Source organism: Rhinolophus ferrumequinum, chromosome 18 (genome assembly GCF_004115265.2).
Source record: "Rhinolophus ferrumequinum isolate MPI-CBG mRhiFer1 chromosome 18, mRhiFer1_v1.p, whole genome shotgun sequence".
In the NCBI taxonomy this organism is placed as follows: Eukaryota; Metazoa; Chordata; class Mammalia; order Chiroptera; family Rhinolophidae; genus Rhinolophus; species Rhinolophus ferrumequinum.
The window spans coordinates 16,330,369-16,354,499 of record NC_046301.1 but is presented as its reverse complement, the minus strand read 5'-3'; the positions used below and the strand labels follow the sequence as shown (position 1 = coordinate 16,354,499).

The window sequence follows — 24,131 nt, the reverse complement described above, 5'->3', positions numbered from 1 at the left end:
TCTGGGACATTGTCTTATGTTTCCTAGGACACCCCATCTCAGACACAAGGACTGGGTCTGTGGCCTGAAAACCACAGGACTCTCGATAGGTGGCAGGTATTTCAAATATGGGCAGATCAGATAAACTAAGTAAGGTTGGTTCTTTTTTGTTTTGCAAACACAATAGTGTCTTTGAGGCTAATCCAAGGAAACAAGACCTGCTTTGTGTTGTTTTATATGAGGCCTGGTAATGACATTCAATCAAGTTTTCTTGAAAGAGTTGCCTCTCCCTGTGAATGCCTGTTTCTATTATTTGCATGTACATGACTCCTGTCTCTTTGATTTCATTTGCACCCATTGGTCCTGAAGGGATGTTGGAACAAGAGAAATAATGGGATTTAAAACAAACTTGAAGTTCACAGGGGAAGAGAAAGGGAAGGGAAAAGAATATGCCAAGTGTCAGCCACCAAGGGTCGGCTCTGCAGACAGAAATGCTTCTGTGTCCTAAAGAACAAGTACCAAAGTGACATTTTACCTTAGCTGGCTGGCCAGACATTGCTTGGTTGAGAAAGTGCAGAGCGCTCAAGGGGACAGAAAGGCAAAATATGTGTTATATCCATGAAGTATTCAGTGGGGTCGTTAGCCATGAATCCATGTTTTTTAATTCAGGTCTTAAGGGCTCTTTGCCTCCCAGTTCTGTTCTGCGTCCATGAAAATTATGAGCTGGTAAAACTGGAAGTGACGTGACTAATTTTACTAAGAACGGTAACTGAAGTCCAGAATGTTTAAGTGACTTGGCCAGAGTCACACCATTAGGCAGTGATAGAAATAGGACTAAAAGCTGGATCTTCAAACTTCCAAACCATTGCCTTCTCCTCAGTAGCAAATAGCACTTCCCACAAAAAATAGCCCAGATGTTTTTCCTCATGTCGTGTGTGCACAATCAACGTTAAGTCATCCGTCGAGGAGGTCACCATGGCTGTCAGAATACAGTCAGCCGAATTCCTGTGTCCATTTTGCTGGATGTATGGACTGGTGACCTACATCATAGAAACGGACTGAACTGACGGTGTAAAGATTAGCCTCGCCTCAGCCAGGCCTGGAAGGATCATTATTATGTACTAGAGTGAGTGAGGGAAGTGTCTGAGTCACCCGTGACCACATGAGGCTCCGGCCAACTCTGTTTACATTTACAGTGTCCTCCCTACACCTAGAACATAAAAATATTTTGTTATTTTTCCGGTGGTGGTGGTGATAATCATGATTATAAAATATAGCTGTCAGAAAAAAGGGACAAGTATGATACAAAATTATCCAATCAAATGAGATAGAACATAAACTCGACTTTGATGCTGTGTTTCGGCAGCTTTATGTTCCTAGTATTTTTATCACTTCCACTGCATTTCTGTTTATAACACAGAAGGGGACAAGAAGAAAGTGTCTTACTTTTCTTAGTTTCTTAAATATTCAGAAGGTCACTCATTTATGTGTCTTGGATTGAAACTGGAGTCTGTTACTGTTTACCCTCCTTGTCGGCATTTATGTAGAACTTCATTCTTTTAATAAATGATTCTGTATTTATTTTCCATAAAACAGTGTATCTTCAGTATTGTCAAGGAACCAATAACCTTGGTAAATACTTTCTGATACCCGTTTAGATCAGATTGATGGATAAATCTAATTACTAAAATGGCCCAAATCCTGACAATCTTTAGTGAAAAGTATGATTTGGATGTGGGTGGGTTAGAGAAAATCTGTAGGAGCCCCCTGGAGAAGAGAGAGGAACCCCCACCTGAAACAAAAGCCTCTACAAATCTGAAGTGGTCCCTAGGTCTTCCATTCACATCCCATTACGTCTTCTGTTTATATTGTGTTACCCTGCGTTTCTGAGAACCATACAGAAAAGGATGTGTTTTGTGATGGACTCCTGGTTCTGATCTCTAGATTCCCGTTCAGGTTCCATAATGACTCACTTTAAGAAGGGCCTGTGGTTTGCCCTCTCTTGTCCAAAAAATCAGCAACAGGAATGTGGGACAAAGCACCTCCATTTATTATTATACTTGGTGCAGTTAAAAACCCAGAAACAGAAAAGACCAACTACAAAAGCAACAACTGCTTTACTTGGGCCATTTCATTAAGAATATTTATGTTTTTACTTATCATCTCGTTAGTTTGCATTCTGGAAATCCAACAATACCAGTTGGAAAATTGTTGAAAGTGAGAGTTTTTTTATTCAGAAGTCAGTATTTCAGTGTTTCATTTTCACGTCACTTGAAAAGAAATAGAGATGGGCACATATTGACAAAATTTGACTACATGCAAATGCCATTGTTTAACACTTTGTCTTCTTATTTTGTTAATCTAGACTTCTACAGAAAAATTTAGCTCTACATGGTCCCATGACTTGTCATATGTATCTCAGAAGCTCATTTCTCTGTATTTTCCAGGTCTCTAGAATGTCTATTCTACCCCTGAAAGGTCAGACTTTCTTATCCTTTATCAGCCACTCACAAAGCACTATCATTTTCCTCTTCAAAAGAGGTATATGTGAATTATGGAATTTCTCCATCTGTTAGTTCTGCTAATTGGAGAAGCCCATCTTCCAAATGACTTTATCCTCCGCTGAGCTCCTTTAACCTTCAGCCCGCAGTCACCAGAATGCCAGTAATGGAATTTCTCTTTCTGAGTCCCTAACCATTAACTCTGCTTTTAGCCATAATCCCTGGTACCTTAATGTCTGTTTACTTTTCATTTCCTGAAGAGACACACCATTTTTTTTTTTTTAAATAAAGGCACTTGCATTTTCCTTTAAAGGGGCATGGGGAAAAGGGGGGAGCTTTTTTTTTTCTGGAAGAGAGAAAGGGACTTTTTAAAAAAAACACCCCATGTTTATTCAGATATAGCCAAAAGTAAAGTTTAACACATGGCCAAGCTAGAAAGTCGTCTTTGAATTTACTGTCCATGCTCCCATTCAAGAAGCATATTTCATTTGCTAAAGAATTGTTTTAAATGAAATTAAATTTTGAAAGCATTATTTCTGGTTCACCTCCTTTAAAAAACAAAACAAAACATTGGTCTTCCCTTGAGTATAATCTATGCTCATTGTTTGAAAATAATCTTTGCTACTTAATTGTTCTGCTTGGCTTTTGAAAATAAAACACAATTTGAGTGATGGGATTGGGGCCAGCTATTATATATACCAATTAAACACAATTGCAGAAATATCTGTGTTCATAACTTCAAATTAAAACAATCAGCATTTGTTTGTCTTAGGTCTAGGTTTCTGATTCTGAATATAATATTCTGCAGGTTTATTGCATTCACTCCCCATAACTAGTAGCCCCTTCTCCGTGCCTTTCAATTCTTTTCTTTTTTTTTTTTTTTTTTTTAATTCTTGCTGCTCGCTTCTTCAATGAAAAGCAGTTCTTAGTTGACACAGGCTGATTTTGTCAAAGTCAGAAACATAGCTTTGCTTACCTAACCTCATGTATTACTTGTGATCTGTCCACATATTTTCCCATTATCTAGCTAAATTTGTCAGATTGTTGTCCATGCTTTCAAAACAAATCTATTGGTTCAAGTTTGTATTCACTCATAAACCATTTATAGAGTTTCCACTAGATAGTAAGTTACAGAGAGCAGGAATTTGTGTGTTTTCTCACTACCATTTTTTTTTCAAAACCCAGAGCTGTGCCTGAGACAAACTCAGTGATCCAATATTTGTGCTGAATGATCCAGTGTCAATTACTGAAGGCAGCTTTATTCATATGAACCGGAAGCAAACATTACACAGTGCTATCCTCAGGGCGCTTACGCGAGAGAAAAGTAACAGGCATTGATCTTAAAAATAGCAAATTGCAAATGTTGTAACCGTGCCATGAAGCAGATGGATAAGATGCTGCTGTGATGGTTTAGACTACAGGGATCTTCTCTCCTAGAAGACACCTAGAAAGGGCTCCCCAAAAAAGTGGCTTGACTTAAGTGAGGCCTAAGGATAATCGATAACAGAGGAAGAGGAGAGGAAAGAGAATTGCATCCTGTTTAGTTTTACCTCAGTTCTTTTCTTCTCACTGTTCACCTTGGTGTTTACGTATCATTATAGACTTTTCCTATTTTTTCTGCTACCTTAGTTTGCTAGCTACTCATGGATTTCTGCATAAAACTCAAATGTTGTAAGTGTCCTTTTAGGTAACAGCCAAAGCTTACTCTTCTTTTAAAAATGCCGGTACTTATTTTAGAAACTAAAAATGAAATATCGAAGAGAAAAGTAAATTAACAAGAAGAACATCTCCTTTTCTACTTATTTACTGTAATTGCTGTGTGTTAAGGGAAGTGCCTCATGATAGGCATTTAATAGATTTTGATTGGTTGGCCAGCAGTTTTGTGAGTTGGTTGGCTGAATGGCTGGTTGACTTCTTAGCTGGCTGGCCAGATGTTGATTGGTGGGCCAGCTGATTGATTGGTTGGTTGGATGGCTCGTTAGCTGGCTAGATATTGGTTGGGTATCTGGTTAGCCAAATGTTGGTTGGTTGGCTAGTTGTTTAGTTGGCTCTCTGATTGGGCAGATGTTGGTTGGTTGGCAAACTTAGGCTGGTTGGTCGATTGGGTGATTGTTTGGTGAATAATGAAAATGGTAGTTTGGCTTTGGCTTTAAAGTCAGACTTAATTTTATTCAGATTCTGACTGACCTTTCCCTAACTCTATGATATTAAAACAAGTCACTCACGCTCTATAAGTCTCAGTTCATTCTATGAAATAGTATTTTTCTCATAGAGTTGTTGTAAGGATAAAGGTGATACTGCACATAATGTTTAGCATGGTACCTAGGACATATTAACTGTTCACTAGTATGTTCACTATTTTAACAAAAAGAAAGAAGCTTGACTAGGAAGAACAAATTTCCAAAAGGAACAAAATTAGTGAAAGCAAATGCTCATTATATTTTTATGTTTGTGCCATTTATCTTAATACTTCACGTTTTAATGCTGCAAATACACATCGATACAGACAAATAGTACACATACGAGTACCTAGGAAGGTGACATAACATGTGGAAAACTCACGAGCACAGCAGCAAACCCTTATTTTCCTTGACAGATTAAAACTTAATTCTTTCCCCACTCTCTGTCTCTCACTCGTCCTCATTGCCCTGTCATTGCATTTTTGCATCGCTCATTAGGAAGGTAACTTTATTTTGAGAAATAGTGGATAATATAATATTTCTTCATGTGGGTGATGATAGTTTCCCAGGGGTTTGCTTTTTAATTATTTGTGAAACTGAACATGTATGTTTTCTGCACGTTCCTATGTTGCCACTCACACTTAAACATACACAAAGGAGGCAAAATTGGTTTGCAAAAATGTGATGAGATAGGATAGTACAGACCAAATATAAACCTAGAGTGAGTCTACATAAGCAAAGGAAATTCCTTAAAATTCCAAACTGAAAGGAATACACAAGCAGTAAACCGTGATTGTGAAAAAGAGGAGACATTTATTCCAGCTATTCCAGATTAGCTATCTCCATTTCACAAAGTAAGTGATGACAGGGGCAAATTACTAAGTTGTTTTTTTGTTTGTTTGTTTTTTGGTTTTTGGTTTTTTGGTTTTGTTGTCTTTTGTTTGCTAGTCTGTGGAGATGTAACCTGCACTAAAGTCACGGGGAGTAGGCTCTTTCCATGTCATCTGCCACTTGCTTAACAGTAGGCATGAAGACTTTCTCTAATTAGGCATGCAGAGCTCTCTAATAGACCTCAATTCCTCCAGCCCCTTTGTACACACATCAGCACCCCCTGTCTTCCAGCCATCATCATTAATATTCATGCCTCTTGTGCGTGATTTCAGAGATAGCTGCCCTGGTTTATGAAGTGTCATCAGACACAGAGTCAAGAATTCTAGGTCTTTATTACTAACGAGCAGCTTTTTGTTTTTCAGCGCCGACTGGGAGATGCAGCAAAGAAAGCAATCAGCAAGCTCCAGGTCAGAACCATCAAGAAGGGTGACAAGGTAACAGGCGCTTTTCTTTTGGGTGAGGAGCTATTCAAAGGAGCTCCTGGCTTTGCTGGCAGCCAGGCCAGGAGAGCGAGAAAGCTGGGAAAGGGGGAATACACGCTAATAGTTCTCAAAGAAGCATCTGTCATTATACCCGTCTTTATTAAAATATGATTTAAAGAAGTTTATCAAATGCATACAATAGGACAGCAAAGTAGTTGGATAGAAAATATGAGAAATTAAAAAGGAAGTGTAGAAAAACAAAAAACAAAAAAACAGATGAAGCCAGGATGAAATTAGTACATTATCTGAAACGTATAACAGAAATGGGTCCCAAATTTATGGTGGGGCTTCCTATCAGCCAATGCAAGGAAGGAAGCAATGTTCAATTTTCAAACAGTATCTAATATCCTGATTCCAGTGTCCCACAAGATAAAAACAAAATGATCGTGTCTGGTATTAATGACTTGCGAGAGTTTTTCCATGAATCCTTGGATGGAAGACAGTGTCATGTGCTGAATGATACTGTCCACGTAAGTCTACAGTAAATGCAGGAAGCATATCTCAGGCCTCTGAAACCTGGTATCTAGAACCTCAGAGGCATGACAGCTGCTTCCCTCGCTGTAGAAGGATGACGTACAGCCAAAAGCAGAAGGAGATCTTGAGGAGGGACACAAAAGTGGGGTGGTCCACTGCTCCCCAAGAGACATTTTAGAACAGTGGATTGCAGACATGGATTTGGGGCTCCCGGGACATTGTAAGGGATGCAGTGTGTACCGGGTGTTGTCTCTAGTCTGGATAATTGATTTGTCTCATTAATTATGGGCTGCTGTTTTTCAACTATATAAAAATGCTACTGAGCTTAATAAGCTAAAATTATTTTAAAATCACTACTACATTTAACGTATTTTTTGCCTTTACTTTTCCCCTTCAAACAGAGAATAATGAAAGAACAAAGACTATTACATAAGTAATATTTTATGGGGAATTAAAGAAGATTTATGAACTTGAAAAAAATGTTAGAACCACTATTTGAGAGTTGTATACCTTAGATTCCCAAGGAATGGGTAAATTAAATATCATTCAGACAATTCTCCCTACGTAATATTTCTCATCCTCGAGTGTTTGATATATCACCTCTAGTTGTAATAAATAGCATTATTAGTAATAGCTCATTAAAAAATTGTTTCCTTACAAAAGCGCTTGCAGTAGAACCCAGAAACAAAAAGTGGAGGTTGGAAGGAATGGAAACTAAGCCAACATACAGTAAATCATTAAGAAAATTGGCCCTAACATTGCTAAACCCTGGCTCCAGGCACGCCCTCCTTTAACGTGTTGGTTGGGTGTGGGACACAAGAGCTAGAGCGATGAAAGTAAGCTCATCTGTGCTTTCTCGGTTGCAGGAAACAGAGTCCGATTTTGACAACTGTGCAGTTTGTATCGAAGGGTACAAGCCCAGTGATATCGTCCGGATCTTACCCTGCCGGTGAGTCACTAGGCTGCCTGCTTTGCACTGGGGCCTGCTGGCCTCTGCCTCAGACCTGCTCGGCCCATCTGCCCACGTGTTTCTGTATTCCTGTGTTGTTCGTTTTGTGTAACCTTTCCCCTTGAAAACATTGTGTCTTGTGGAATTAGAAATATTTATCTCATCCCTTTTGCACCAAAGGAAGTCTACTGCTGTGAATTAGAACCTCGTGATAACAGTGTGATGACATGGCTCCCTGCACCAGTTTTCTTGAACAACAGATCTGTGACATTCAGAATCAGTTCTTGATTTTCACAAGTGCTATTTTAATCAAATGAATGAACTCTTTCAAAGTATTTTATGGATGATCATGAAGGGATCAGCAACCAGAATATGGTCAGGAATGAGTAGGAAGCCAACAGCAGACGCCATTTCCCTTGTTTTTTGTTTGTTTGTTTGTATTTATTAATAGGAACAGAATGTGACAGTCCCTCCCCCAAAACTTCTAGAATCTAGGAGAAGGTACCAGTGTGTAATCTCCCCAGGTGATTTTCACATAACCCTCATCCCTTGTCCTAATTGAAATTTATTGTTAAGGTGTCTGAATTATTTTTACACAGTTAAAATTAATTTAAATACTTCAATTAAATTATTTTAGAATTGTCTAAATGCTATCCTCCTGTAATTAAAAACCTTTTTTATTTAGTGTCCTTGCATCTGTGCGAGTGTCCTAAAAATAAAAATTAAAGTCTGCCTTGAAGAAATGGTCTTCACTTAGAAAGATTGGCTTTAAAAATCCTTAACGTATTTAAGCAAATAAAGTAGAAAAAAATACACAAAGATGGAAGACACACAAAGATATGAAACAATCCATTTATTCATAAAACAATGTGTCTCTGAGAACTATTTATTAGAATTACAAGAGAAATAAAATATGCCTTTAGAGGAATTGGTTTAATAATCCCAAAATGACAAAGAAGTGACAAAAAACAAAAACAGGATACTTAAATAAATGCAGAAACTCCCAGGGGGAATGGATTGTACTTGAAATGCTTTTAGGATAATTGATCATTAGGAAACCAGGCTTGAGGAAACTGCACTCTGGTGTCCCAGCCACGGCCTTCCAGTGGGATTCGCTTTCCTTGGTTTGTAGATGCTTAACTATCTCTTAGACAAAATCGTAAATCTGGCACCTCAATACTTGGTAGTTTCCTTCACATCAGGGTACTATGCATAAATTCTCTCTGTAGACCTTACACTTGGTGTTTACTTGGAGACTTTTAGAAACATTGGCAAAGAATGGCAGCATATGAACCAAGAAAGCCTCTCAGCCTTTCGTCTGTGCAGATTTCATTAAGGGTTTCCTAAAACCTGACAGTTATAAGCAAAGAAAGTATTTTCCTTTATTTTGCTACCTGGAAATTGTATAGAGCCCTGTAAGGCTGCTACTAATAAAAAAAATATCCAAAACAAATTAAAATTAAATAGCAACTTTTTCTTGAGAATCCAAAGAACTTTCCAAATGTAAGAAAATCTGTTTTAAAACTATATACAGCATGACTTCAGCCCCGTAATTCATACAGGGCAAAACAGCTTGTTCATTTAGAGCTCTGTCGTGAGTATATCCCATGTTACTACACACAGCTGCTAGAGGCTGCGTAATATCCCAGCCAGAGACGTACCACAGTTTCATTTACCATGCCCCGGTGGGGGAACATTTGGCTGATTTCAATTTTTAATAACGACAAATTACATTGCTTTAGCAGTGTTTATATTGTCATGGTATATTATTCCAGATCTCCTTTCACAGTATAATGTTTTGGAAATATTAACCAAGGAAAAAAAAATTGCATTTTAATATTTACCACAAAAAAAACAAACAAACAGCACTTTAGGAATTTGGTGAAGGCCCAGGCCAGTTCAGTTTGGCCTCAAGCCCTGCCTTTTCACATCATTATTAGGTTCTCAGCTCATTCCTTGATTCCTTTTGCTTCATACTCATTATTGTCCATCTGCTTTTATTTCCTTATTGTGGGCCCTGCTTTAAATAACAAAATGCATTGAGCATTACCAAACACAGGTTATAGGTAAGTACTGTTTGATCTTAGATGCCACATATCTCTTTGAAGAGCTTGTACATTTTTTTCCATGCTGACTTTAAAACCAAGATATTTTTATGCCCTTTGCTGGTTTCTGCCAGACAGTTTGCACTAATGGATGTTATCAAACCAATGCGCTGGCATTTGCTTTTTTGCTAGATAATTTCCTCTGGGGTATTATCAAGCCTCTGCTCCTATGAACTTCATAGAGACTCTCTTTCCATTATTTTCAGGCTGACTCATCCTCAGAATTTTTTGCATCTCCTTGGAGTAAAAATTGTTTCAAAAAATATTCGTTTATTCTCTTCCTTCTCTCATACTCTTTTCTGTGGCCTCCTAATTCCTGAAACAGTGGGTACGTCTCTGCTCTATTGCTGCTGTGTAGGGTGTCTTTCCATATGGCCCAGGGATGCTCTCGTCCCACCATATTTTCAGTTCTCTTGTTTGTCTCTTTTGGAAACTCTTGCACAAGTTACGGTGTTTCCCTGAAATAAGACCTAGCCAGACCATCAGCTCTAATGCGTCTTTTAGAGCAAAAATTAATATAAGACCCAGTATTATATTATATTACTATATAATATATTATATTACTATATAATATATATTATTATATTACAATTATATTATATTATATGACCCAGTCTTATATCATATAAGATGCGGTCTTATATTAAAATAAGATCAGGTCTTATATTAATTTTTGCTCCAAATGATGCATTAGAGCTGATGATCTGGCTAGGTCTTATTTTTGGGGAAACACGGTAGGATGAACTAATAAATTATTTTCCTTCCTTATTTGTAGTCATGGTTAAGTTGTACACATACATACCTACCAGCTTTAAGTACAACTTTTCTTTAACAACAGATCTGTGATCCTTAGAATCAATTCTCAGTTTCACTAGTGCTATTTTAATTAAATTAATAAACTCTGTAAAATATTTTATGCCTGATCATGAAGGGATCAGTAGCCAGAATATGATCAGGAATGAATAGGAAGCCAAAGGTAGATTCGTTCCCTTTGATCTTTTTTACTAACAAGAAGAGAATGTGACAGTCCCCCGCCCCAAAACTTCTAGAGTCTAGGGAAAGGTGCCAGCTTGGTGTGTTTTGTTTTTAATTTGGGCTTGACTTTCATTAACAAGAGAATGTCTTTGGAGGAACTTAGATTTTGATTCAAGAGTCTCATTTAAATTGGCTAACTAGAAATTGGTTTTTGTATATTCAATTCAAAACCTGACAAATAATGACAATTCTACATATTTACATTTACCATTATTACTAGTATTACGATACTAATGGATGTTACTCTTGTCGTTTTTAAAACTATCTGTCCCTGTTACCATCGCTATATCATCAGCACCACTGTTCTTTCCTGTCTCACTAAGCAGCAGCCTTCTCACTAAGCTCTCTGCTTCTCCTCCTGCCCCTTAATTATTCATTCTGATAAGTCTATTTTTAATTATCCAGCTAGATTAGCCTGACTCCAGGTACTTTTTCAGGGAGTACAACTTTAAATTCATTAAGTGTATCAGAAGTATGACAAAAATGTTATTTGCGGAGATTAATTCAAATACAAAGGGTGCCCAAAAAATGCATACACATTTTAAGGAAAAAACTATTAAAATTGTAATACTCAATATATACCGATAACAAAAGATGAATAAATACAAGTCACGTTTGACTTCCTCAATTATAAGAGGTACTCACAATGGTTCCCATCAGCGTCCAGACACTTCTGATTATAGCAAACTACTGCTTGAGCAACATTGACCAAAGTGTCCTCTTGTATATATTTTTTTGTCACCCCCGGTATATGATTCTCTAAATTGTACTTCTGTAACAAGGCAGAGTCACAGCAAACTAAAAATGTGCTGTATTACCTAATAGCTTCTTACAAGAGAACTGAGTTGGCTAGTGTAATTGCCATCATTTTATCTGGGATTATTGTAAGAGGCAAGCTTAGGGAACCTGCCATTGTATCTCTTGTTAGCAGTTTTGTAGTCTTCCCCATGGGGACTCGCCAGAGCAGTTCATGTACAGAATAACTGCATTTAGCCCAAGGAAGTGAATGTTTTTATATCATGGATACTGAATGGTGATACTGTCCAGATTTTTTTTCTGTTTCTTGATAGAAAGCTAAGAGCCAAATTTATGGCCCATTCATAGCCAAAGGTATTTTTGTAGCCTCATCCCTGACTCTATTTTATGTTTCCATTCTTATTTTTCTTTCTTTTTTTGGTTTTATGGCATCTTTTTGCATAGCTGCATCTCCTAAGTCACCTGAAGTCCTTCCTAGAATAAACGTTTTCCATGTCTTTAAAACTTTGTCAACATCATTTTGAATGGATATATAATATCCCATATGCCATAATTTATTTGATTATTTTTGAACATTTACGTTGCCCCCAACACACACACTTTTCTTGCTATTATAAATAAGGCTGGAGTAAATAGCTTTGTGTGTAGCCCTTAGTTCATATTTTGGATTATTTCCTTTTTTTTTCCTAAGGCAAGGAATTCAAATTGCCTAATTGTTTTCCATGAAGTTGTACTAAAAGAGTTTTCCAGTCAGTCAGAGCTAAGAAGAGTATTCCAAGTGAAGATAAACTAATGGTAACCTGGAATTGTCAATGTGTAATGCACATGTCGGGGCAATGGTGGAGCAGCAGGCCGGCCCAGATCATTGAGGACCTGAATGCCCGGCTGAGGGGTCCGGATTGTAGCCAGGTGCTGGGGGACCTGCTGAGGGGTTCCGCTCGTGCTACATGTACAGCATGTTGGCACCACGTGGAACGTGGCTTGAAGGGATCTGACTGGAATCAGAGAGACCAGTGAAGAGACTGTTACCTAAGAATAAAAAGTGAACGGCAACAAGCATTTATTTGAGATCAAAAAGAATAGCTAATTGGGAAACACTGATTCAAGCAGAAACCCAAATAGTGTTCCAAAGAAGAAAGAAAAGTCAAAAGTTCTTATAGTAAAAAGTACATTCTTGAGAATTACCAGTCCTGTGTTCACTGCCCTACTGGATTGTTCCAGGATGCTTATCAGTGACTTGTTAGTCGGTCTGGATGATGAATGCCACATGGTCTGGGAGGTGGGTGCCAGGAGGTCTGGTCACGGTCAGTGGTCTGGATAATGAATGTCAGGCGAATATATGCATATGTGGGTCCATCAGGGCTTAATCAGGGGGCCTGGATACATGAGTCATTCAGGGGGTAATTAGAGTGTTAAGTTATCTGCAGGCCCAGATGTATATCCAGGCATTGACACAAGACTGGAAAGTTCAAAAAAGTTTACGTTCCCAGGCTAGTTAGAACAGGAAGAGAGTCTTTCCTCATGCTGCAACCTTCGTAATATTAATAAATCTAGCATCTCAGTTCAAGTGACTCCATTTTATATATTCCCTACTTTTACTCTTTCTTCAAGACTATTGCAAAGTCAAAGTAGGACGTGCTGGAGGCCTGAATAGGAGTGCTGACACTGGGGATGTAGAGAGAAGGACATCCCAGCATGATCAGGAGAGATTCAGGAGAGATTCAGGAGGAAAACCCAGCATGAGTCAGCATTTGGAATAATTGAAAATGGCTGCCTGTATCAGTTGGTGACTGATAGATACATCTGTTATTTGTTTGTTTTTAGAACATGCTTATATCTTTCCATTCGGATTCTAAACAACAGAAAAAAATCTAGCAGCTAGCACACTATTGCTCAAAAACTATAATAGAAGAAACAGATTTCAAGCATTGAAATGGATTTTCTTTCTCACTGAAAACTGTTGAGGACCAACTTTTGCTTATCTTTTAAAGACTTTCTTTTGAGTTATCCAGCCCAAGAACACCCCCATAACTGGGTCATTTAGGCACAATTCTTTTGGATAAATAGTTGTTTGAGTCTATGTGTAAATGCCATGCTACCCTTCCTCTTTCCTGTCTCTCTGTTTTAAGAATGAGGTTAAATTTTAATTGTATCAATTTAAGAACTCTCATTAGTAATTCAGAACATAGAATATGTCATACTGTTTCCTTTTTTTTTCTTTCAAAGTTAAGTCTACATTTTTACAAAGATCAGAACATGGCTAATAGCATTCATGTTGAAAGAGATGAAATGGAGATTTAAACACAGTAATATGCTAGACTAAAAATTAAAAACAGAGTTAGTGTTACTGTTTAAAGTGCAGTACAAATTAATAGTGAAAGGACAAATGAAGCTTGTAGGTGCAAGCTGGGGTCATATATACTCTAACTGGCAATGGAATTTCTAATGACATCTCAATATCTGAGTCAGATAGAACCCAAAAGTGGTAGACCTGGAGATTTGGAAAAGGAATTTTTTGAGGGCTGTTGAATCAAAGCCCAAATTTGGTCTACAAGTTTCAATGGATTCTTTGAAGGTCTGTTATGTACTATGTGTCTACAATTGACAAGACACTCGTAACTCATCCCCGTCCATCTAACCAGTCAGACAGCCAGCTACTTTTCTTTCTCGGTTGATGTGACTGACAATATATTTAACATGGACCTAATTATTAATTGACTCTTCAAATCCTAGAATCCATTAACTCCTGTCCCCAAAGACAGGTGACATTTTCCTCTACCAAAGAAATAGCTCTGGGAGACATCTACCATGTTTCCCTGAAAATAAGACCTACCCGGACAATCAGCTCTAATGCGTCTTTTGGAGCAAAAATTAATATAAGACCCAGTATTATATTATATTATATTATATTATATTATATTATATTATAGACCCAGTCTTATAGTAAAATAAGACTGGATCTTATATTAATTTTAGCTTCAAAAGACGCATTAGAGCTGATTGTCTGGGTAGGTCTTATTTTCAGGGAAACATGGTAGTATGAATTACATTGGGCAAACAGTAGAGGGATCCATCTGTAAAGCTTTCTGAACAAACAGACTTCCAGAGTAAGAGTTCTCGAGTGAGTCTCCTGCCAACGCTCAGCCTTGTTAAAATCAAATTAATGAGATTTACTGAGCTGACGCAGGTAAGAGCACAGTAGTAACCCAAGCGCCTTACTAACGGTGGCTGGAGTCCAGGGGGCCTCCCTGGAAGGCTGTTTTGGTCAGTGTGGGTCCCAGGGAGTTTCCTTGTTCTCACTGGATGCTTCCAACCAAACCCACATGGGCAATCCATAGCCGCCCCTGCCTCTCCTGAAACTCTGATGTGGGATCCATGTCTTGGATCCTTTAATGACAACGCAAGGCAACATCACAGTTGGACCCTGATATTCATCTGTGAACCGCCCTTTGGGGGCGGGGCTCTCATTCCCTCTCCTTGCCAGACATGACACGATATTATAATAAACAACATGACATAAAGAAAAATTATGACCTGATGTAACAATGGACATCATTTTAACATAGGAAAACTCAAAACATCACAATCAAGTTGTACTAAAAGCACTAAAAATAGACACTAGCCCCTTAAGATTTTTAACTCCAGGGACCAGTCTGAGTTTATAATAAGATGAGTCAAAATGAACTGAATGTCTATGTGGAGAGAAAATTCCAACCTCTTTATGAGCGAAAAAAGTTTACAAAATGCTATAATGTGATAAGGATTCTAAATATGAATCCTATAACTCTTGAAGTGAAAAACAAAGGGGTGCTTTCTACATAGGCAGAAATGGTCTGTCCTGGCTTTACCCTATGTGCCTATGACATATGCTTGATTATGAACAATTTTTCTTTTCCAAGTTCCTTTTTTTTAAAACAGTGATAAATGTTGGCTGGTTTTCATAAGGTTTGACTTACTCTTTCCTGCTCATGTTATGCAAGTTAAATTATTGGCCATGCTGTTTACAGCTGTTTGTATATAAACATGATTTTTAAAATAACCCTCAAGGTTTCATTGCTAATTATGGAATTTTGAAAATAGAGAAAAGTAGAAAGAAGTGAACAAAAATAATCTTACCACTCAGAAATAGTCAGTATTGGTATGTTTAATTTTTATAATGCATGTGTATAAACCCCATATATATTGTTATACAGGGTATATTATTAAATATATACCCTGTGTATTGTTAAGCATCATAGAGTCAAGCCATTAATACAATTTTTATTCTACTTTCTCATTTAATATTAAAAAATAAGCATTTTCCTAACATTAGAAATTATTTTAAAATATTTTAGTGGTTGCACAACAGTCCATTATTGGAGTTTAACTGTTCTCCTGTCATTCAGCATTTAAATTGCTTCCAGTTTTCTTCATTATAAAATCATGACCTTAATTGTTTATATATGTTTTCTATATTTTTCCCTTAGGGTACATTCCTAAAAGTGAACTTACTGGGTCAAAAGAGATTTTAAAGTCTCTTGATAAGTTTTATCCAACTGCTTTCCTGAAAGGTGGTAACGATTTACACCTCCCGAGCAGGATGTACATTAGTGTTCCTTCGAAACCGTGAGGTAGTACCATTTTAAACACCTTTCTCATCTTATAATCAAGTATAAACGTAGCACTTAGGTTCAATTCCCATGCCTTTGATTTGTCTGAGGTATTACTGTTGACTAACACAAGCTCTTCATATATCATATTATGTCTCATGTAAATTGTCGTTAGCTGTAAGATGCTTACTAATTTTAGAGATGTTAAAATGTGTGTGGAGTGGGAGAATGGAATGGCCTAGGACTGATAAAATGTGATACTATTTTTAATATTCAGGAATTTTTATCTTTGTTTAGTTTTATCTCTTCCTCTTTATGCTTCCCTATCCAGAAATTACTGATCAATTAACTACATTTTTCAAATTTAGCTGACGTTTCTGTTGCTATAAGGTATCCCAATCAATTGTCATTGTTCATGAAAACCATTATTTTAAAAACTTACTCTTTCAGCAACATAATTATACGTACTCTGCCAAATTAAAAGTTATACAGTGTGGTGGGAGTCTAAACTGGCACAATTGCTTTGGAAATTGGTTTGACAGTTTCAACTAAAGTTAAACACACACTAGCCTCTCACTTAGCAATTGCACTCTGAGACATATACCTAAGAGATATGAATGCATGTGTTCACAGAAAGAATGTGTACAAGAATGGTCAGAGAATGTTTATTCATAATTGCCAAAAAATGAAAACAATCCAAATGTGTAACAACAGAAAAATGTGTAAACCAATCTGGGTACATACATACAATGGACTATTACTCAGCAATGAAAAACAAGCTATTAATATACATCAAAGCAGATGTGAATCTGAAAGCATTATTTTGAGCAAAAGAAGCCAGGCCAAAAAGGAATACATACTTTATGATTCCATTTATATGAAATTCAACGACAAGCAGAGCTAGTCTATGGTGAGCAGAAGTCATAAGGCTGGATGCATGGCCAGCAGTAGATGTTGACTGGTAAGGAATGGGAGAGAATTCTCTGGGGTGCTGGAAACTGTATACCTTCACCTGGGTAGTGTGTACATAAATACAGAGGGCGCCAAAAAAATAGATACACATTTTAAGAAAGGAAAAAACTATTAGAATTATAGTACTCAATGTATGTATACCAATAACAAAAGATGAATACAAGTCCCGTTTGACTTCTGCAATTACAAGAGGTGCTCAAAGTGGTTCCCATCAGCGTCCAGACATTTCTGATTACAGCGAACTACTGCTTGAGGAACGTTGACCAAAGTGTCCACTTGTATACATTTTTTTGGCACCCCCCATATATACATACTTAAGAAATCATCAAGCTTACTTAAGACTTACGCAATTTTAAACCTTCATTTAAAATAATGGGAAACAAATTTTAAATACCAAAGAAGTTATGCTGTGGACTTTTTTTAAAAAGTAGTTCACTTTGTACATTAGTCAAAATTACATAAGGCTTAAGTTGAAAGTGTGCTGATGGTATTTTCCAATAATTTTTCTTTGGTTACTTTGGATTTGTACGTGCACACAGCCAAAAATTAGGCATGTCGCTTAATCTAAGGCATTACAGGAAGGAAACATGAAAGGAAATGGCAGTGCTGATAACGTCTGCTGTGTTATTTTCTGTCATATTTTCAACAGAGCACATGCCGCCTTAGGAGAGAAATCTTGAACTGTAATAACCTTGTTAAATATGGCATTCTGACTTCAAATGTCCTGATCCCAAGTTATATTAATCAACTAGACGGACGGGACGAATGCCAACCAGCTTTGCTGCCCCAGCCAAATGATATAATTAGACCAGGGTCAAGTTTTCAACACGGAGCCTCCCTCTACCAGAAGCCAAAGGAGCGAGACTCGCCCCAGAACGAGAGCTCGGCAGTTCCCTCCTAACTTGCATTCCCAAAGGATCGATTTCTTCCACTGTGGCTAAAAAAGAAATTTGAGTGTAGTAACAAGAGGATCTGACGCAGTGTCTTAGTTTTTTAAGTTGTGTTGGTTTCTCTTTAATGCTGTTTAAACCCAATCCTACGGACACCTGGTGAAATAAGTGGCTGTTGATCATAATACTTTAATTTTGAAAAGTACTCTACTGTTTACGAAGCTCTTTTACATATAATATCTAATTGGTATCTCACAACAACCTATACTATAGATAGGGCAGGTACCATTAATGCCCCTTTATTTCAATTTTTTAAAAATCCCATAACTCAGAAAGATTGGTGACAGGGCCCAAAGCAAAGCCAGGTTTTCTGACTTCTGAGCCTGTCCTCTTTCCGCGGTACCAGTAGGTATGGATTGGACACCTCACCCTCCCTGCTCTGTGACGGTGCTTTGCTCTACTCTCAGCTCTCAGGGAATATGGTTTTGTCTAACAATCTGCCTCAGAAATCCCCATCTCCCTCTAACCCAAATGTGTAAGAACCCCAAGGAGACCAAATCAAATCTAGTCCAGCATGAAGGATTTCACTTTCTTCACAGTGATTCCAGGCCTGTTACTATGGGCCTGAAAACAGACCCACCTTCTTCACAGAGGGCAGTGCTTATGCTAGTGAGGTGAGAAGTAATTTACTTTATTGCATTTTTTTTCCTCCATCAGGTAAAAGTGCTAGCATTGCATTTTACCTTGTGTAAACAAAGTATTTCTGTTTTTAATAACAGCCAGATTATGGTCATTACTGGTTCTATGTAACAGCTCTTTTATCCCCTCCCTTTCCTTCTTTTTCTTTTTGTTTTCAACGATGTTTAAATAACCTAAATAAAGGGAATCAGGGAAATCCAGTTTCTTACAATTGGTCCAAACATTTCAGACCAAGCCCAATGGTGGAATCGCCCCCACAGGGTGGCACTGGGCCAGTTGGATGGAGTTTCTGGCAGGGAGGGGCTGCGCCTGCTTAACTGGGCTGATCCACACCAAGCCCCGAAACACTGTGTGATCCCCACTGCAAGGACTTTCTATAGAGAGATGTGGAAATGTGAGACAGTGTGGAAGCTTATCACCACGAGGAATGAGGGAAATGTGGCTAGGCCCGTGATTATTTTCCTCACTGTGCATACCTCTTTTCTACTCAGCCATCTAGATTATTTCAGAATGCTGATTTGGACCCATCCTTTCCAACTTTATTTTCTGTTCTTACTTCTAAAGCAGGAGTGTCCAAACTTTTTTCAACGTTTTTCACCAAGGGCCCTATGTGGTAAAACACACAAACAGCCGGGCCACTCACTCGAGGTGAAGTACACATTGCCTCACGTGGTTTATTTAAGTAAACTAAACATATTTTTGGAATTTGCTGCGGGCCAATTAACAATGGATTGCGGGCCGCAGTTGGCCCGCGGGCCGCGGTTTGGACACCCCTGTTCTAAAGTCTTCTAACTTTCAACCCAACTGAGTTTCTCATCCATATCATAACATTACAGCTAGGCCTTTCCTCATGTCAGTTCCTTCTCCTTGGATTTCTTCCCTCCAATCTCCACACGTCAAAGTTCTGCCCCTCCTACAGTTTCCTAATTTCCCCATAAAGTAACTGCTCCCTTCCTTTCTGTGGTACTTTCGCTTGTACATATGCACAACTCATCACTTTACATGTCGTACTAACATTGCTTAAAATAGTTAATGTCACTATTTTCCACTGGACACTTGCTAACTAAGCACTTTACAAACAAGTATTTAATCCTTACAATAATCCTGTAAGGTATTTTACTAGTCAGGATAGGCTAGGCTTTGCTACAGCAACAAAACAATGAGAAAAAAAGGAAACCCAACTCTCCGTGGCTTAACACGACAAAGATTTCTTACTTTTGTTTGTGTCTATTCTGTATCAGAAGGGAAAGTGTGCTCAGGCCAGTCGTGCTGACACAGCAGTTGCCATTAATTGACCAGTCTTTCATTAAATGCCATGACCTGAAGTGAAATCTGTAATTTCTCTTCGTAAAATATTGACCAGAATTAGTCCCATGATCATAGCTACCACCAGGAGAGCCTGGAATCTTCCTGTCGGCCTAAAAGATACTGCCAGTATATAGGATGAGCAGTACTGAGTGCCTCAGTTAGGTACTGTCATTGTGCTCATGCTATAAATGAAGAAACTAAGGCTCAGAGAGGTTAAGGGGTTATCCCAGGACAGTCAGCTAAGATTTAGAATGAAATCCGCTTTATCCCCTGAGCCTGACCTTTTAACCTCGACACAGTATCGGCTGTGCATCTTCCTATCAGCCGATGAACCAACAGGATGCATGTCTGACTCATCTTGGCACCTTCCTCATGCCGAGCACCGTGCTCTGACAAAGTAGCACTACACAACTATTACACATCAGGGAATTCATTCTGTGTTGCCTTTCCTACTTTTTCCCAGAATCTTGCATTCCTAGTAGTGAGTTGTGGTATCAATTTTAGAATCCCTTTAACAATATACAGAAATATTCCTTCTCAGACTTCCTCACGTGTAACTGAGAAATCCACCTTCCAGACTACACCGTATTAAAGTGCCACTCTGTCAGCAGAGCTCCTTTCTCACTAAGAGGGATGAGGTTTTAAACTACTGGTTTGCCCAGTACAGCACAGCAGAAGATAGAGAAAACTTCCACGATACATGGAATGCCTGCGTTGCTAGTTATTGGACCACTGGCCCAGCATTTAGGTCAAAGATAATGCGCAGAAAAAAACTAATGATTTCCACGTGTTTTTCAAAGCCATGGCAGTCGAGATTCTGGTGAGGTTCTCACTGAATTCACTTGATTTTAGGAGCAACTAAACAAATGGAATCCTATAAGAAAATCGATGAGAGCAATTTAGATTTCTTTTGTCCTCTGCATAGGAATGAATATGTTTCTCTTACGCAACATCCATTACGCTGTCTGGGCGTCGCCGGTGTTGAGTAAAAGCCATCAGCACTGCCATTTTGGTCATTGTAACCGAGTAATGCCGATGCCCGGATTCATAAATCAAAGTGAGATCTGCATAGAAGGAACGGCCCTGTGTGAGGTCCGCCGGGCAGTCGAGGCAGAGCATGGGCGATTGACGCCTGTATTGTCCTCAGTAGGAGCCACTCGCTCCCAGGAGAAGGCAGAAGTCTTTCGTATTTTAGAGTCCATAAAAATTAAGGAAACTGCTTCCAGACTACGCTCTACCACAGAAAGCTCACTTGCAGGGAATAGGAATAAAATTACCGTTCATTAAATAATGACTTGGGGAATCTGGACTTTTGGAAATCATTTTTTCAGCAAACAGTACTGAGAGCATGTCCTAATCCAGGTACTCTGCTAGGTTTCAGACATAGATAAACACTTCGTCTCTGCCCTCCAAGGGGTCACAAGCTCATTGGGGACACAGAACAGTAAATCAGGGTGACCACTGAGCCTGCAGGGCCGTGCTCATTGTTTGTAGCTGGTATCAATTCTGATTAGTCAGACCCATGCTGTACCAGTTGTTAAAATACTTTTAATTTCACTCATATATAAACAAGTGATTCAGGAAAACAAACAAAACTACTCTAGCTTCTTAAGTGCCAGGTAGTATTCTAAGTGCCTTTTGTCCTTTAATTGTCATTAACAATCCCCTGAAGGATTATCCCCAACAATAATAATACTTCAGAAGTTTGTTGTGACAATTAAAGGACACTGTTGTAAATCACTAACAGAAAACTGAGCCACAGACCAGTTTAGTCTTTTGCCCAAGGTCTCAAAGCTAAGGCGTGGTCTTCAAACTCTGAAACCCTTAAGCACATACTCAGCTGCTGCCACATATTTTGGGGACATACAATAGGGGGAAAAGGAAAAGGAACTAATGCTCCTTGGTAGAGTTTGGAGAAAAGAGGTGGGATGTTCAAGGAAGAGAAGGGATATCTGAGCTGTGACTTGAAATGTGAGCGAGATTTGCCACTGGAAAAAAAAAAAAGTAAGAAGGGCATTCCAGAGTTCTGGTGAGAGTGTGGGGTGAACATGGGAGCTAGCAGAAGAGGTGACATGTGACAAGGCCAGCTTGGATGTGTTCTTTGTGTGCTGTGTTCAGGCATTTTGACTTTGTGCTAGAGGCAGTGGGGAGCAGCGGAAACATTTCGAGTCTGGGGAGTGATATCACATTTGTGTTTTCGAAAGCTAAGACAAGAAAGAGAAACCAGACCAGGTGGACAAGAGCATTGTGAAAATGGTGGCCATCACCCTCCAGAGCACTTTAGGATACAGATGTGAAAATTTTGTGGGAAGCTGCCAAGTCATCTTCCCCAGGCCCTTTGGGAGGTGGAGAATGGGGGTACAGAGCATTTAGGGGCACTGTTAACCTTTGCACAAATAACTCAAGCCAAGGAGAGGCCTGATGAAGCCCAGATTTGGCAGCTTTCCTTTCTGTAGCCAAGCAAATTCACTAACGGCAGATCACTTTTCCCTTTCGTTTTGCTTGAACCCCAACCTCTGTAACTAAGAATTGCCTCCTTGAAGCTGGAGCACAAAAATACATTTGGAAAGAATGAAATGCTGAATTCCTCCCACTCCCCGCACCCTCTTACTCATGACAGTTTAGTGGGGCGGTGTGGGGGGCGGAAGGACATGGAGTAGAGAATGGGGTGAAAACACCAACTATAGGACTGGGCTCGAGTCCTGGCTCTGCAGATGACTAGCTCTTGGGGTACTTTAATTTACTTTACTGGGCCTCAGCTTCCTCTGCCATAGAATGGAAACAATAATTTTTACCTCATAGGGTTGCTGTGAGTTAATAATGTTTGTAACATGTCTGGAACATAGCAGGCTTTTGGTAACCAGTAGGTATTATTTATTAATTCAATTAAATTAGTATTTATTCATTAAAACCTCATTCTTGCATCATTGACAACTTCGCAGAGACTCTTCAGAGGCTCTGAGGAAACATTTCAACTAGCACTGGATGTGTTTTATTTAATAGTTAATGGTGCCTGGGAAAATGGGATTCTTAGGTCCCTGAGTGGCTCACTTCTTTGATGACCATTTCACCGAGGGGAATGAAACAGCTTGCACTGGTGCCAAAAGGAAAGCCACGGGATCCTAACCTCCATGGCAGGGTGGCAGGGTCTACCAGCCTGCAACAGGGCATGAGATGGAAAGACCAGCACAGCACTTCCTCCTCCAGGCGTGGGGAGATGTCATTTCATCAGGGCAGGAGTCACACCTCCAGGACAACAGAAAACAAGACTCAGTAGATGGAGAAACAGGTCGAGCTGGGTTTTCATTACTGCTAAAAATACGAGAACCTATTGTGTTATTCACAATCCTCTCGACATCGTTATGCAGCTGTCCACACCATCTTTTGTCAGGTGTCTGAAGAACTCTTTTGAAAACGTTTGCTTCCCATTGGTGAATAAGGAAGAAGTTTTGGTCAACCCTCAGTTGTATTTCCAGCTCATGGGTTAGTTAAGAGATCGAATATCTTGTCCCGTTGTTCTCTGGATGTACTTGCTCACGCAGCCTTTGTGACAACGGGAAGGGCCAGGGCTCAACTGCCAGTTGTGTGAATGGGACGCGTTGAGATTGATTTTGCCTTAGAGATGTTTGCTGAGCTGCTGTGCATTTCACCAACCTCCAGATTCTTTCCCTATTCCTCTGTTTATTTATTTAGTCTGGTGACTTGTATTTTTCTTTCCATTTGGGAGGGGAAAAAATGTTTTACGATTCCCATTGTAAGGATATATTCTTCGTAGTTGGTGGTTAGCATAAGAAGTACGGTGCCAGAAGTAAATGGTCGGAGTTAGTAATCAGCACGGTCATCCTGTGTGTCATTTCAGCACGTTTTATTTTTGGCCCTTAGTTCCCCTTAGTTCCCTTTTTTTTATTTTCATTTTCATTTTTTTAAATTTGCAGTTACTTGCTTTCAACGTTAGAAAGTTTATTCTGAAGAGCAGACATCAGAGTAATAGCATAATATCTAAAAACAAGATGCAGTGGTGGTATTAAGACTAATGGTGGCTTATAGTTAAGATAAAATTTCACAGATGAGGAACTGAGACTTGAAGAGCTAAGACTTGCCTAAAATCCAACAGTCACAACACAGTGGACCCAGGAGCGTGGCCTCTTGATGGCCTTTACACGGTGGTTCCACTGAAGGTCCACTGAAGGCCCGTGGCACTGCCCTGAAGGGAGGGACCTTGTCTTATTCATCTTTGTTGCCCGCTCCTCGCACGGAACAGAACGGAACAAGGGGGCGACATAACTCCTCCTTTATTTTAGGAAGATAAATCTGGCAAGGA

The 24,131-nt window shown here is 39.0% G+C and overlaps 1 protein-coding gene across 1 annotated transcript in view; it reads left to right on the top strand.

Annotated features, from left to right (window-relative positions):
• The window catches only part of RNF150 (ring finger protein 150), a 180,291-nt gene that overhangs the window by 110,464 nt on the left and 45,696 nt on the right, over positions 1–24,131 (top strand). The window contains exons 3-4 of the mRNA XM_033134357.1: positions 5,914–5,985; positions 7,374–7,456. Of these exons, the coding sequence (XP_032990248.1) occupies positions 5,914–5,985; positions 7,374–7,456 (155 nt within the window). The remainder of the gene's footprint in view (positions 1–5,913; positions 5,986–7,373; positions 7,457–24,131) is intronic.